Consider the following 17,172-nt stretch of genomic DNA (forward strand, 5'->3'; position numbering starts at 1 on the left):
CAGTGTTATTATCCAGAAAAAGTACATTACTCTGAAGAAGAAAGGAGACTCATTTTTGTTTTTGAAGGACCTCTGTTTATATGCACTCCTCATGGAATTCTACTCCATGCTTTTTGCAAAAAAAAAAAAAAAAAAGAAAGAAAGAAAGAAAGAAAATAAAGTGCAAAGGCCATAATAAATTGAAAAATGCTGCTGCCCTCTTCCTGCACACTCGTAGGTCCTTTCCAAAACTCTACCTTTGTTTCATCTCCAAAACCACACGAATTATACAGAAAGACACAGGCAGGCGTAGATCAAAAGTTATGACCACGAATAAGCATAACAGAAAACTTAAACCTTCTCAGTCTTGTAAGTGTGTGAACACACTGATAAATTTAAATTTAAGACTTTGGGGGAGGTCACACTAGGTCAATGCCCTTGTGTGAACTTGGTCCAGCAAAATGCATTTCATCTACCAGTGGTTTCTTCTTTCAGTACAACCGATGATCAACCCTCCCTGGCAGAGCCCACTGCCTGAGCACGCCAGTACCGCAGCCAGCCGGAAACCAACCATGAGTGGGGAACTTTGAACTCTTGAGAAAAAATCTAAGCTTCTAAAGTAAATTTAAAGTTAGGCCTAGGGGAATCTTATTTAAATATGTAGCCAACCTGGCATTACATAAATTCGAATTTCTGAGTGTAATGGTTATTCTCTGGCTACTTACCACCGAGGTTCCCCTCACAGACGCAGGAGGTCCTGCCTGACCATCGCATCTGTGGAAAGAATTTGAAATAATGTCTTTGAAGAAAAGCCTAATTTTTACCAGGAGGAAAATCAACAGACCATTTACCATTCTATGTTCTTATCTTGAGGAGATATATTTCTCATGCTTTGTAGAAAGACATTTCTTGGTTTGTGCATTGCTGAAAAGAATTTCAGAAACTTTTTCTATGATTGTTTAGAATCAATGTTATATATCTTTTTCACTCAGGAGGCCAAGAACAAATTACATAATAGTGGATTTGTACTTGAGCACAGCATGGAAACCTAATAACAAAAACAGTTACATTTGTTGAGTTTTGACTCTGTGTCAAGTACTGGTCTCATGTTTTATATGCATTTTAATTCATTTACATACATCACTCCTGTGAGACGGATATTATGGCTACTCCCATTTTACAGAGAGAAGATGGAGGTACAGAGAAGTTAGAATACACCACCCAAGGTACACAGTTAGTGGCTGCTCTTAGCTTAAGAGTCTTAGCTTAAGAGTTGGGCAAAGGCTGTCTGACTCTCTCCTTAACCAGTACAGCGCACTGACTCTTCTTGCAAATGGGAAACAGATTTTCTGTCTCTGTGTATTTTTATTTTAAAGATAATTAAGTGAGGACCAGAGTTAATAATCCATAGGAGAGTTGTTTAAAGAAGAAACCCTATAAAAATTGCTTCGATATGTTTATTTTTATAAAGATGCCTGACTTATTATGAAACAATTTTGCAGGTGACCAAGTACGCTTTTACTATTTATGTTTCTTCTCTCAAATTCAGTGAGAAGGTAAAAAATTTATAAGACCTAGGTCCAAAATAGAGATAGATTTTGATCTTTTAAATCCATAGTCTTTGCTCTGCCTTTATTCTGGTTCGAGATTTAATAGACCATAATGACTCAGAGATCTGTATAAATCAGGCTCTCTCCTCCACTAAGAGAACACTAGGTCGGATCAGTCAAAAGTAGCAAGGCATGGCTGACTTTCATTCAAACTCCTAGCTGCTTTGTGTTCATGAAAATTGTGCATAAAACCTGGGAGACCAAATAATGTTATATTTTAAAGATATCCACGCATATTTTATAATTTAGCTCAGATTTTAAACAGAAATTGAAATTAATATCATGAATTTCTTCATAGTACTTTGAAATACTAGCTCTACAAATAATATCTAGAAGTTAGATACTGCTTATATTTTTATTCTTCTCTTCTGTACACATTTATTGAGCCTGTATTCCTCCTATATGCTATGTACTACTTCGAGCTCTCTGTAGGAAACAAATATGACTGAGATAGAGATTCCATTTCTAAGAGCTTTTAACAATAGAAAAGATTAGCTACATAACGAGCCAAAACACAAGCTAAGACTTGATAAGGACAAAGAGATATAAGTAAAATGTGCTGAAAATGCAGAAAGGCCAGCAAGCACTTCCTGGGGATGAACAGGGAAGTGACAGGAAGAAGATGGCAGTTGAACTAGTACCAGAGGCTGAGAAACAGCATAAGCAAAAGCTTGGAGATGGGAGCGTTGCAAGGAAGGTTGGGAACTGGCAAGTGATTCAATTTGCCTGGAGCCAAGAATATACGCCAGCTTGTGAAGAAAGACCCAGAACCCTGTTGGGCTGCAACCCTCACGGTGTATCCCCACATCCCAACACTCTCACCAGCTCACCAGGCACCCATCAGATTTGGAATGAGAGCAGCGTGGGCAGGTTTCTGAGAATGGCAGGTGGGTGGAAGATATGGCTAAAGGACCAGAGGATGTCTGGAGCACAGTCGGGACAGAGCACCACTGGATATGAGAGTGTGCAGGAATGGAAGGATGCACACTCACCTAAGGGTGTGCATGTCGTGTGTAACACCGTGGACTTAGGTATAAGAGGGTATGGGACTCAGTCGCCTTGGTGGACCAGAGAGTCTCTACACCTATTCCTAGGCCCTCCTACAAGTTAATTTATGTGTCTGATTTGAATAGACTCCACTTGTTGAGTGAATAAAAGCAACAGTGGTATCATGAAAGCTATGCTGGTAAAAGCCCTCAGAACTTGGTCATATCAAAGGATATGAAGATATCTCCTCTTCTGCATTTACTCATGAGTCCTATTGATGCCAGGTCTTAGAGATCTATCATGTATATCCCCACTTCTCCATCTCCAATCATTCTGCCTGATATTAAACTTTCACAATTTATCTTCTGGACTCCTCTCCATCCTTCATACCACCAGCAGAAAGATCTGCCTAAAATGGAAATTTGACCTCATCAATCTTACAATTATCCCAAATCTTAGCATGACACAAGGCTTTTCTTTTATCTGGTGAATCCCACAGACAGTACCTCACTCTTCGAGCCTCATCTCCCCACACTTCTCCCCTCCACAAGTACCTGTACTCTAGACTTGTCAAGTTAATTCCACCTCCATTAAATATTTTCTTTTCCATACATTTGCATATGCCATTCAGGAATTCTCATTCGATAGAGTAGGATAGGGCTCAAGAATATTCTTTTCCAACCAGAACCCTGAATGATTTTCCCCCAGGTATTGGTGGAGCACACTTTAACCACTGAGGGGCTCCACCTGGATGGCCACAGGCAATTCAGACCCTACCTGTCCAAAACAGACTCCACATCTTCCTTTCATCTCCATACTTTCCGGTCCAAGCAATCAACAAATCCTGTTGATTTAAACTCAGAAATCCCCCTCAAATCCATCCACATCTCTACATCTCCCTGCCTTTATCCTAGTTAAGACATCCATCATCCCTTGCTTTTATTACGGCAATACCCCTTTAACTATTAATATTAATCACCCTGTCTGTCGATGGGTTTTATCCTAATCCAATTCATTCTTTATCCTTTAGCTAGAGTGATCAGTATAAACTGAATCATGCCACTTCCCTGCAGACTTCCACTTGCTCTTAGGTGAAAGTTGAAATTCTTTTCTGTGTCTTTGCGTTTAGGTGAAAGTTGAAATTCTTTTCATGATACCACATAAGGCCCTATGTGATCTAGTCCCTGCATACTTTCCAGCCTCATAACTCATCTTCCCATACTCCTTCTGACACAGAGAATTTGATAGACCTCTGAGCCTATGCACATATTGTTCCTCTGCCTGGAACAAATTTCTACCAGCTCTTTGCCTGGATAACCATCTCATACTTGAAGAATCATTACAAATGTCATTTTCTCCAGGAGACCTACCTGGGCTTAGTCTAAGATCCATACCTCTCGTACATGCTCCCATAGCCTACGGGTCTTCCCCATCCTAGCATTATTCTTCTTTGTGTCTCTATTTTCTTTTTATTGTCCTCACAAGACTAAAGCCCATGAAGGCAAAGACTGTTTTGTCCCACAGTGCTGTAAAGGCCTTCTTCGAGCAGTTTTTGTTGACTATATGAGTGAATGCATTCATTCTTATCCTCACCACATCTGCTCTTCTTATGTTGTTCACGATTACAGACCTAGTTTCCCAAGTCATGTCCACTCCTTCCTCCTCACCCACCACGTCTGATCACTAGGTTTTCGTATTTCTATACTCGAAATCTTGCACAAATCTGCCCATCTTTGCCTTGCTCATTGCTTCTACCGTATTTTAGGCCACCACCATCTCAATAGTCTCTTTCCTGATCTCTCTGCCTCTTTTGCCTCCTCAAATCCATTGTTTGTGCTACAGTGAGAGCAGTTTCTCAGCCGTGGCACCATTGACATGTCTTTGTTATGGTGGCCTGTCGTGTGCACGGTAGGATGTCTAGCAGCATCCCTGGCCTCTACCCACTACATGCCAATAGCATCCCCGCTTCCATTGTGAAAATCAAAAATGTTTTCAAACATTGCTAGATGTCCTTTGGTGGACAAGCTCACCCTTGGTTGAAAACCACTGAGCTAAAGTGATCTTTCTTAAAATGAAAATCTGACTATGTCATTTCTCTGTTTAAAAACCATCAATGGAAAAAATATACCCACATGCACAGTCACACACACAGAAATACGCCAAAATGCTAGTGGTTTGTCCAGATCAGTGGGTTGTGGGTGATTTTATCTGATATACATATATATATATGTATATAAAACGTGGAAAAGAATGGTATTATTCTAAAAGTGGTCAAGGGCTCCACACTTCCTACAGAATCAAGTCCTTTGTATTGCATTGCTTGTATAAAGTCTCCATGTTCTGGCCTCGCCAACCTCTTCCACCCTGCCTCTTACCAGTCTTCACCTTATACTGGGTCACTGAACTTCAGTGACCTAGATGAATTCCTGCTTTCTCCAGTCTCTGCATCTTTGCTGTGTCATTCCTTTTGCCTGGTGCAGACTCTACAATCTTAATTGCCTAGCTCAGTACTATTTCCCCTTCAAAAATTGGCTCTCTCTTTCCAAGGAGACTTCTGGATCCTCTAGTCTAAATTAAGCACTCCCTCCTATATGTTTTCCTGGCAGGAATATCATGCATCACCATGGCATTCACAATATTATACCACAGTCTCAGTAACTCAGCTGTTACTCAGGTTGCTGCAAGGCCACATGGTATCCCTGTGTGAGTTTTAAAGAGCATACCTTTCTCAAAACTCCTTACTGTCATTTGTCGGAAATTTCCATAATAAATATACAAATCCATGATGACCATGATGTGACTAGCACTTCCTAGGAGTTCTGAGATGTGCCTCCTGCCCGGCCGTAGCAATCTGGTGTTCCCTAGTAGATTACAAAGTCCTCCAGGCAGGGATTTTGCTTTATTTTCACTCTTTTATCTCTAGCACTAAATGCAGTGTCTGATCCAGAGTAGGACTCTGATAAAAGCTTGATAAATAACCCAAAGGGAAGCTGTCATCTTGGCTGTCATTACCCACACCAGGAATTTTGATGGCCCTTGCTATAGCGGGAAAAGCAGCAACCTACACTGCAGTGGTTCCCAAACCTGAATGAGCATCTGAATATCCTGGAGAATTAGAAGTAAATAAATAAAGCTCCCCGTGCCCTACTTCAGGCCTTCTGAATCAGAACCACGGACTGGGGCCTGATTACCTGTCCAATTTAAATTTTACCAATTTAAATTACCTTTTAAATTGCTTCATGAGATACTGATAATGGTCAACCAGATCAACTGGGAACCACTGGCCACCCAGGACGAAACTCAAAACCACTTCCCCTGTCTTGCTTCTCCCTCGTGCCACCACAACCCTGCTGTTTTTCTCTGGAAACACCTGGAATCACAAAAGGGTCATTTCCAAGAAGGATTTTGCTTGCTCTGAATTCTCCTTCAGTCTAGGTGTCTTAGATTCCTGTGTCTTCCAGCTCGGACACAGGCTCTCAACTAGGAAAGAGGAAGAGGGCACAGGAGGACATTTGGAAGGAGTGAGGGGGAAAGAGAGGGAGAGAGAGAGAAACAGAATCCAGGAAAAAACATGATCTGCCATTTTAACTTTCCAAAATAGTATTTGACCTTTTTTGTTTACGTAACAGAGGTTGCAGCTAGACTGCCTAAGCCATGTACGCCCTGTGGATCAGGCAAATTCGGGCATGTCTGAAGAGCAGCCAGGTGGATCTTTGCATCTGAAATTAAGAAAATCACCCTAAAGGAACAGTGTGGTGGGCACACATACTCTCACTCCAAGACAACAGCTGTCATTCCAATCACAGCTCTATCCTAAGTACTGTGATGGTCCTTGAAGGAAAGCGGTGGTTTAACGTTTGTTTATTTATTTTCTTGGGGCTTTTTTTTTTTTTTTGCGGGGGTGGAGGGTTCAGTGGCTAGCTGGTACAGGGATCTGAACTCTCAACCGTGGTGTTATCAGCACCATGCTCTAACCATGTGAGCTAACCAGCCAGCCTTACATTTAACTGTGCGTGTTATTCAGGTGCCTTATGAACTAGTTCTCTTGTATTTTCACTTTGCCTTAATCCTTGGGACTACCACAGGATAGGGAGAAAAACCCACATCCGTAAAATTGCCATAATGAATTGGTAGCATATGGCTGCACAGCTTTGAGGTGTGTGGACATGAGGGTAGGTGGCTCCTTTCAGGGAGTGGTTTCCTTGTGGAGTCCTGTGGAGCATGGAACAGAGGGCAGCAAAGCACATCACCTATTTATGGTGTAGAGGACATCACTGGGATAACGGGGGGTCTGGAACAAGAAATGAACAATTGTAGACGCTACTTGGCAGCCAGGAAGACTGCATGTATAAGCTCACGACTTACTCTATTGGATACTTAGAACTATGTGGAAGGAATCTGTGAGATGATGGAGTTACTGAAATTCTGTGGTGGGGTTTGTGTACCATATGTCACATGCACTAGGTACCCCATAATAAGACACGAGGAAACACGATTTACAGGAAAATGTTGGGGAAAAGCTACATGAAATATATGTAATACATTTCTTGAATTTATTGGCTAGGCTAGCAATAAATAAATTAAAACATGAATGGAAAATACTTTTCTTTTTTCCTGGGGTTAGGGTGGGGTCAATCATTTACAAATAGAAATAAATTAAAATCATAATGGGATAATTTGGGAATTGTATAAGTTTGGGAGGAGGAACAAATCATATATGAAGCACAAATGGTAAATGCTTTTGCCTTTTTGTAAAAATATGAAGTCACTATATTATCCACTGATTTTAGAAAACTCAAAGTTTCAAAATGCCATGCGCGTATTGGCCGGGCCTTAAAGTGAGCAAGTATATCTGGAGAAATGATGAGGCCCGTTTTCTTCTGGGGAGGGATACCCATTACTCAGTGTCATTTCTCTGTTAAAACCAAAGCTTAAAAGAGGAAAAGAAATTTCTCTGTTAATCAAGTTTTTTTAAAAGGGCTGAACAGAAGGCTGTCGTTTGCATATAGGGGTTGGTTCTTTTTCTTTGATTTGCAAAAGATCCATTAAACTGCTTTGCTGACCTGTTCTCCAAAGCACCAGTTGTGACAAAGTCAATCCCTTGATGGCTTCAGCAAGTAGAAACCTGACTGCTGCATGACTGTGCTTCCCCGGGCCCTTTGTCAATCCCTCCCGGTGTACTAATAGGCAAGTAGGAACTCCTGATTCAGAGTCTGTATTTTGAAGGTTGATTTTATATTTTGAAAGAGCAAAACTGCCAAAGAATGTTAGGTTCTACCTGAGATTAAAGAGCTTCTTAAAATCAACATATATGATACACAATTTATGTTACCAGCCATAGCACAATACCTCTCTTAAAAAATACTTCCTCCCCCATGTTTGGGATATATATCCAGATATTTAGGTCACATTCAACTTTAAAAATAAAAAGGACATGCTTTTACATTTTATATTCTGAAATCTCTTAGGAAGAAAAAAGCAGTGCATTCATTACATTCTGTACCAGCAGAATTAATAAATATTTATCAATATCAATAATAACATTAAGATAAGTGTTAAATATTCCCACTTATGTTTTTAAAGTAAAATGTATTTAAAGATAAAAAATTCTGAAAACTGCTAAGTGCACATATGAAATTTGTTTCATTCCTGCATGCTATGCCATATGTTTCAGTTTGTCTGGTTAAAAGAGAGCTGCAAGTCATCTTACTACCTAAGAACATTTACTAAACAGAATCTTGCAAGAGTTTCAATTTTTTTTTTTCAGTTTGATCTATAACCAAAGCACATGACACCCAGAATGCAGATTATAGATCTTTTATCTTCTTCGATCCACTTTGTAACTTGTAACACGAACTTGGAAATAACTTGCCCATAGAGTTAACAGGTTTCTCAACTTTTCCCAGTTTGCTAATGTTACATTGTTCAGCTATATAACACTCTGCCTTGAAGAAAATCATCTAAAACACAAATTACATCACAAGCCTATACCACACACTGGGAATATTTCTTTCTTAAAAGAAATATTTATCCTTAAAAGAAATATTTCCTATGCAGGAAGTACTCCTCAATTTTAAATTCCCCAAGTGAGAGAATTACTAGTGTCTCAAACATTTTTACAAAGAAAAGCAACTTACCTATTCGAAGAGTATTTTCTTGCAAGTGACTCTGGTAGAGACAGTCACATAAATCTACATTTTGTTCAGTTCCTCATTATTTCAAAACAGCCTCAGGTGAGAGCTGAAAAACCTTCCATCCACCCAAGAGGGGCGGACAGTGCTCTGCTAAGTCCAGGAGCCTCATCACATGCCCTACCAGCTGCTCACTGTCTATTGTTTTTCAGCTACAGTGACCTCCAACACCTTTTATTCAGTGCTGCAAAACTCTCAATGGTTTGCCGGCACACGGAACACATCACGTGCCAAGCCAACACCTTAACTGGGTGGGAAGCTTTGCAACCAGGAAGACATACCGAAAATATTTAGCAGTCAGCTTATGTGCATGTCAGCATAGCCTTGCTTGTTTTTCACAAAACAATCCAACTACATAATGAGTCCGATGAACTGATTTATACAGTACCTCACCGGCAATCATCTGGAACTGTGCCTCCACTGCTCCAAAAGCTTCTCCTTCCTCACCTTATATTTAAATTCTGGGCAACCACATGGGAACGAGTGCCCTCAATATGTCTGGTGACAGTAACACATTTTTCTGCTTTAAGAATCTTGTTTTTCTCTATGCTCTTTGCTCCTCTGATATTTACTCTCATCCAGTCTTTATGCCCCAACTCTCCTTATGACCACAGACATGCATTGTCCCCAGAGACGGAGTAGTTTGGATTAAAATATTTCTTCCCGGACAAGGCATTGACATGGCTCTTGGAGCAGTGGAAAAAAAAATCAAGAACTATTTCCTAATGTTTAACCCATCATTCCCCAAGTGCACCACCAGGGACCTCTGCAGTCGGTCAGAAGTTGCATTTCAGGTGAGCCAAGTTTCATGGTTTCTTAACAACTTTGTCACTGTGTGAATGACAAAGGTTGTCCTCTTTCTTTTGTTACTATCTGAATTGAAATTCTAAGAACAAACATTAAACATTCTGAGCACAAAACAGGCTGCTGGCCTCTGATATTGAATAACTAATAGGCTGTCCCATGACCTGAGTTCAACTCACCCTTTCTGTCCCGGAGACTGAAGCTTTAAAGTCTCCTTTCCGGGTTTTCTGAATGAGAACAGGGAAGCAAATGATGATCTGAAGCTCAGCCGAGACGAAACAGATGTCTTTTTCTGATTCATTAAATTTTTAGATCCTGATGTTTGTAATTCTATTGGATCTAAAAAAAATGGGAAAAATTTTGCATTGTTAAAATATTTCCAGGCAAATATGCTTGGTAGAATGAAGCGTTCACTGTTGCTTCACTCTGCCCCTCTGTGCAGTGTGGAAAAGGAGCAGGCATCCTAATGTGAAGACTTCAGGAATTTGGGGGGTCAGAGTCACTTCTCAGAGTTCTGTGCCCTCTGATGGTTCTGCCAAGCAGAGCAAATCCTCACAAATAGTAGGAAGTCTTTCCATATGGACTGTGGATCGGAGTTCTGTCTAATGGCCCTCCCCTCACACCAGCTGTGTGAATATTCCTCAACCTGTCTTCCCAAGGGCTGTCCAAAACCCAGGCCAGGAGGTCAGGGACCCCATCCAATTCTCAGGTTGCTTAACCACTCTGTCCTTCAGAAATTTTTGTTTTAGGACTTTAAAACCGTCGCGATAGGTACTACATAACTTTTTTTTTTTTTTTTGGAGTAGAAAACTTTTAAAAAAATTTTAATTTATCAATATACAATATAGTTGATTTTTGTAGCAACACGGATGGACTTATAATTAAAGAAAATTATATTAAGTGAAATAAGCCAGGCACAGAAAGAGAAATACTACAATAAAAACTTTTTATACTGAAGTAAAGGAAAAGGAAATTAAGCCATTTAGACTGTTTCTTATTCCTCTCCAAAATCTCTCTCTGTATATGTATTTGCTACATATGTGGTTTATATATGTGTATCCATGTAGCATATATATGGATAATATATCTGTATAGATAATATATAGTTTTACTTATGAGCATTAGAAATTCCAAAGCACCATCAAAACATAAAAATAATGCTATAAAACTATAATACTTTTGGACATGCTAATCTTATAAATATTAGAGGAATTCAAGATAAGGGAAAAGTCACCATGGGTGTTGATTTAAAAATCTGAACTGTGAGTCTTTTTATTTATTTATTATTTATTTATTTATTTTTATTTTTGGTGGCTGGCTGATGTGAGAATCTGAACCCTTGACCTTGGTGTTATCAATACCATACTTTAACCACGTGAGCTAACCAGCTAGCTCCGTGAGTCTTTTTAGATAAATTTGTTTATTAAGGGAGTCGCAAGATATTATCAATATATAAGTTTAGAAATATTGTTAGATGTTTCATGATATTACTAATGTTAGTAATATATGCAAAAGCAGCCTATGTGACCTTGTATCAGTAAAAAGATACTTTATACTATTTTAATATTTTATAATTTCTAATGCACTTTTTTATTTTCACAATAGTACTGTGAAAGCAGGTTTTATTATCCCCATTTACAGATTTTTGTAGAAATTGATGAAGTTAAGTGCATGCTGGTAGTCACATAGAATGTCCATAGAAGACACTTATTAGAATTCACATACGGGGCCAGCCCGTGGCTCGCTCGGGAGAGTGCGGTGCTGATAACACCCAGGCCACGGGTTCGGATCCCATATACGGATGGCCAGTTAGCTCACTGGGTGAGCGTGGTGCTGATAGCACCAAGTCAAGTGTTAAGATCCCCTTACCGGTCATCTTTAAAAAAAAAAAAAAAAAAGAATTCACATATGCAGTTTACAAAAGTAACAGAATTACTTGAAGTTGATACGACAAGCAAACAGAAAGGACATTGTTGGGGGGCAGGGGGGGAGGGAGAAGGGAGGGAGGTTTTGGTGATGGGGAGCAATAATCAGCCACAATGTATATCAACAAAATAAAATTAAAAAAAAAAAATAAATAAATAAAATAAAAAATAAAAAAAAAGTAACAGAAGGGTGGCAGCTCCTCACCATGTTCCCTCCCCTCTTCCCCCTGCCTCCCCTGATTCTCCCTTTCTCTATTCCTCCCCTCCTGTTTCCTCCTCCTCCATCATCCTCACTATCCCACTTATTTAAGTGCTTACTGTATTAATACTTTACAGCTTACAGCTTAATACTTTATACACATAATTTTACTTAATTCTCACTACCACTTATGAGGTAGGTACTATTATACCCATATAAAGATGAGAAAATTGAGGTTTACAGAGAATAAAAAATTTGGACAGATTCACATGGAGAGAGACAGAGTGGATATTTGAATCCAGCCCTTTTTTGACATCAATGGTTGTGTTCCTAACCAATATACTATCTTGCCTGATTCTAAAAACACACCCCCCACAAGACATTCCTGCAGTGAGATTTTGGTTCACTCTTTTTAGTGTATGTTGTGCTATTAAACTACTGTGGCTTATAATAATAGTCCTAAAATATGGATTGGTAAAATTGGAGATCCACTGAGCCATTATCTACAATACTATACCACAAGAAACAGAAAAAAAAAATTAAATCTAAATTTTTTTCTCACCATTTTTTGCCATCTCCTTCCTTAGCCTGCATGTAAGTGGTTGTTTTAACATTTGGCTAACATCTGTGTCATTGCAAAACTTTTTTCTTTGAATTTCTTCAAACCATTCGCCGGTCACTCCTTGAAGCCATCTGATATCTCTCTTTGTCTTCTGAAGTTTGCTGAAATCAAACAAAAATATCAATGCACTTTTAAATTCATTCACGTCTAGTGCAAATTACGTGATGGGCTAAATTCTACCTAATGAAGCAGCAGCAGCAACTATAAATCTAGAAAAAAAAATTGGCTCTAGTCAGAATTTCCTTTTCACCACTGAGTATATATTTCAGATGTATTCTTCTAAATACCATGACAACCTAAAAGTTTTGCATGTAGAGAAAATAATCATCAAGCCAATGAGGCCAACCTGGGTTGAGCAACGTGCTAAAAACCTGACCTAACAATGCAATTGAATGATAGATGCTCTAATGACACGTAGAAACTAGAATATTCTAGTTCTGATTACTCATTCATTTGTTAATCCATTACATGTTTATTAAGGAATGTTAATCAATTAAATATTTATTGAGGTCCCCTATAGAAAATGGAGATTCAACAGGGAATATAACAGATAGAATTCTTGTCCATCCAGTGGTCAAAGAAAAAGCCAACATGAAGAAAAGAAATTGTTAAATGTAATGGTCTTAGATAATGGAATTCTTTAATACAAAAACAGAAAAGCTTGTGAACGAGCTCAGGGCTAATGCTCAGGTAGCAAAGGACAGTGTGACTGGAGATGAACAGAAAAAGCAATCCAGGGCACAAATGCGTCTGCCACACACCCTCAGAATACCAGGCTGATGTTTTGTCATTACTGCTTTTTCCTTTTCTTCTGCCCCTTCCTGCTTCATCCTCTTTCACATGAAAATGGTGCTATAAGTCCCTAATTAAATCACCAGTTGTGGACTCATTTTTTTCAAAGTATATTATTTTGCTCTATTTCAGGAGGACCCTAGAACTGTTTGGAAATGAGAGGTGCTTAATCTAGAGAGAGACGTTCCTGGACTGAGGTTAAAAAAAAAAAAAAAAAGCAGAAAAGGGAGTTGGAAGAACCTGATGCCAAGGCTTGTACAGTGGTTGGTTTTGCATAGCACTAATGAAGTCAGGCTTGCTGTTGGGTTCCAAGCTTGGGAAGTTCTGCTGTTTGGGGAAGTATTTCATGTAACTCAGAAGCTGTTATCCTTTGTCCAGGGTCTGCTGTAAAGCACAAGTGTTAGGGTCTTTGTGTTACTAAGAAGGTGGTGAGCAAGGTGTCTGTGAAGTGGCAAATTTGGGGTTAAAGGCAATGAACTGAGATGGCTCTTGCTTGGGGCCACGATACTGCCACTTTATAAAAATATTTGAGAAGGAAGCCAAAGGTCATCTTGCCCAGACTTGCATTTTGAAAAGCATTAGGCAGCATTCATTATGTGCAGCCCATAGAATTTGCATTGGTGCCTCCTCTTTGCGGTTGCTACACTCTGACATCTGGTCACTCCTGTCTCTATGGCTACCTCCCTTACTGGCAGAACAGGCTAAGAGATCCCAGTATCTGCCTCTAACTAGTACTGGCTGCCTCCAACTTTCTCACACCTCATTTACTAATGTCCCTCCTTTGTACGTGACCTCGTGACCTCGGCTTCCTCAGTGCCCTCCCTAATTGTTGGTTCCCCCAAAGTCAATACCACTCTACTTCGCTTCTCACACATCCATCTCATTTCAGAGCACAGGCAAGACAGACTTAGGAACACTCTATGTAAACATAAGTTTTTTTTTTTTTTTCCTACAGTATTGGGATAACATTGACTCTTAGAAATATTTCTAACATAAAGAAATGGTAAATGTTTGAGGTGATGGAAAAGCTAATTACCCTGATTCGATCACTATACATTGTATACATGTATCAAAATATCACTTTATACTCCATAAATATGTACAATGATTGTGTGTCAATCAAAAATAATAAAATGAAAAAAAAATCACAGTTCATTAAATCCTACCCCATTACGTATTCCATACTGAACACATATCCATTACTACTGCCTGTTTCTTTTCCATCTTCCGACCAATCAAGTCAGAAATCTGTATTTCCCTGTGAGTACTCATACACTTTGAATTCTATTCCAGGAAATATATCTTAAAGCAATAACCCCACCAGAAGTACATTAATTTAACTGAACATGGTATAGTTACTAACAGTAATTATTACACAGGCAATGTAGAATTCTGGGGAAATGCCTATGACATAACATGAAGAAGGAAAAACAAAATGCAACATTCTTTCTATGATTACAGCTATGTAAAAATGATGCAGCCACTGGGATACACCAGGGAAAAAATGAAAACATCTGATCTTTCAGAGTAGAATAATTATAGGTATCATTTCTATTTTTAGCTTATTTTATTATTTTCAATTTTATTTTAGCTTTTTGATTATTCAATACCTAAAATATATGGAGTTATTTCTTCTTTTTGCTTAATTGTGAATTTTTATTTATATTGGTAGTTCTCTATTATATATATTTTTTGGAGACAGAAAAAAAATCAGTTATACTGTCACAATCCTAATACAATCACTATTGCTCTTTTGGTGTGACTTTTCCTCTGAGTTTTTCACATGGTTGTACTAAAATTTATTGAGTATAAATAAACCCTGCGGAAGGTCTCCTGTGGTTCAGGTGCTGGGATACAATGGTGAGCAGAGCCGACATGGCTCCACCCAAGAGAGCTTACATTCTAGTGGCAGAGAGTGACGAGAATCCAATAATGGTACAGATGTAAGGTAACAAATATGATTTATTCATTCAACACATGTTTGAACCCTGGATAAAGAGCAGTGAACAAGTCAAACCCCTGCCTGCATGGAATTTATTTATTTATTTTTATGGGATACTGCAAATAAATTCTGCTGGGGTGGTAGTGAGGGGTTGGGGGGAGGCAAATGATAAAAAAGTAAATAGCAGCTGAGAAAGCATATAACAACGGGACCTGGTGTGAGGCAGCAGTTAAGACTTCCCGGAGAAGATGGCTTAGGACTGAAAGGATGAAGGATGGAGGATGAGACAAAGGGGAGTGGGCAGGGGGCTCTGGGACAGAGCTTTCTAGGCAGAGTAGCAGCAGCTGTGGAGCAACGAGTGTCCCAGGGAAAGAAGCAAGGAACTGAGATGAAGCCCACGTGGCTGGAGTGTGGAGATGGAGGGAAAAACTAACTAACTGAAGGAGAGAGGAGAGAGGCAGCTGCTAGATCATGCAGAATTAGAGGTCAAGTTCAGCCGCCTGGCCTTTGGTCCTGGAGTAATGAGAAAGCATTGGTGGTTTAGCACGCGGATTACATGTCAGATTTGCATTTTTAAAAGGTCATCCTAGCTGCAGGTGGAGAGTAGATTCCAGTGGGGGACAGGAGACCAGCCAGGGTACTTGCAGGATTTAAGACACACAGGTGTTTGCTTGGAACAGGATGGTGGTGGTGGTGAAGCTGAAGAAAGTAGAAAGTGTTCAGAGTGACTTAGGGGGTAAAACTGAGCCCCAAGTGATGAGCGACTTCGTGGGGGGATAGGGACAGAGACACATCGTGGAAGACTCCTAGACTTCCAATTTACATAAGTACACAGAAGATGCTATTCATAGAGATCATGCATATATAATCTTAAAAAATCCAAAACAATTATATCAAGAACACTTTTAACATTACTCATCTTCAGAGCAATCGTTACATATTTTCATAATATTCAAGCTAGTATGTTTTTCATAATTTATTTACTATTCCTCCCTGGTGCTGGACATTGAGAACATCATTGTGCATTTTCTATTTTTATAGTGTTTCTGATAGACACTGAAATAGAATGATTGGGTCAAAGAATTGAAATATTTTTGTGACTCTATACACGTTACCAAAATGCTTTTCAAAATGGCTGTACCGATATTACTCATGCTGTAATGTACATGACTGCCATTAGGCATCCTTGGAAGACTAGGTATTATTATTTCAAGTATTTTTATTTTCCTAATTTAATATTTTATGCTACATTTCTTTGGGTAAATAGTGAGGTTTGAACACTATCCCATATGTCTGTTTAGTAATTATAGTTTATGTTTTGTCAATTGCATGTTTTGTCAATTTATGAATCAGTGCCTCAGAGTTTTTCATTGGAATGAGACATACCTAATAAAAGTATTAGCTCATTATTTTTATTACATGTTTTCAATATTTTACCCAGGTTTTTGACTTTAATTTTGATTAAATTTTGAGTGTTGGGTCATAAAACCTCATTCTGGCTTGGGTTAGAGTAGGTAAAATATAATTAATCTGTAGATATGTTTATGTTAACATTTGTTTCCTGAAGACAATGAGAAATGAAATTTAGACAGTAGCGACATTCACATACATGAAGGGGGCAAGATTTTGAAGAAATTCAGAGACTTTTAAAGCAGAAATATTTCAGGTATGGTCCTGGGGATGGTTGTCAGGAAAGTGGATGAACAAGTAAGTACAGTCAAGAACCAGAAAATTCCAGGTTCAGGTGGTCAACAGTAGCATTGTGCTTTTTGCTGTTTTATTTTTTTTTTTACTGGTTATACATATTCATGGGGTACAAAGCTGACCGTCACCACTCGTGCCCAAGATGTGGTGGTCAGATCAATACTATCCGCATGCCCATTACCACAAATTGCGATTATTCCCCATGTCCCCCACCCAGTTAATCCCCGACCGCCCTCCCCCTCCCCTTCTTCCTTCCCTTCCCCCCTCCCCCACTCCACTCTGCAACCCTAGGTATGCTCTCTCCCTCTGCAAGTCCAACACAAGTAGCATTGTGTTTAACCAAGGAAGCAAAACAGAAATAGTTCTGGCCTTGGAAGTAAGGGTGACCCAGGAAGGGAAACTATGAATGACATAATT

The 17,172-nt window shown here is 39.2% G+C and overlaps 1 protein-coding gene across 1 annotated transcript in view; it reads right to left on the reverse strand.

Moving 5' to 3' along the window:
* The window catches only part of EXPH5 (exophilin 5), a 75,624-nt gene that overhangs the window by 15,545 nt on the left and 42,907 nt on the right, over positions 1-17,172 (reverse strand). The window contains exons 2-4 of the mRNA XM_063095845.1: positions 12,258-12,418; positions 9,751-9,910; positions 705-753 (exon numbers count right to left, since the gene is read on the reverse strand). Coding sequence (XP_062951915.1) covers positions 705-753; positions 9,751-9,910; positions 12,258-12,418 — 370 coding nt within the window. The remainder of the gene's footprint in view (positions 1-704; positions 754-9,750; positions 9,911-12,257; positions 12,419-17,172) is intronic.

Source organism: Cynocephalus volans, chromosome 4, assembly GCF_027409185.1.
Source record: "Cynocephalus volans isolate mCynVol1 chromosome 4, mCynVol1.pri, whole genome shotgun sequence".
Taxonomy (NCBI): domain Eukaryota; kingdom Metazoa; phylum Chordata; class Mammalia; order Dermoptera; family Cynocephalidae; genus Cynocephalus; species Cynocephalus volans.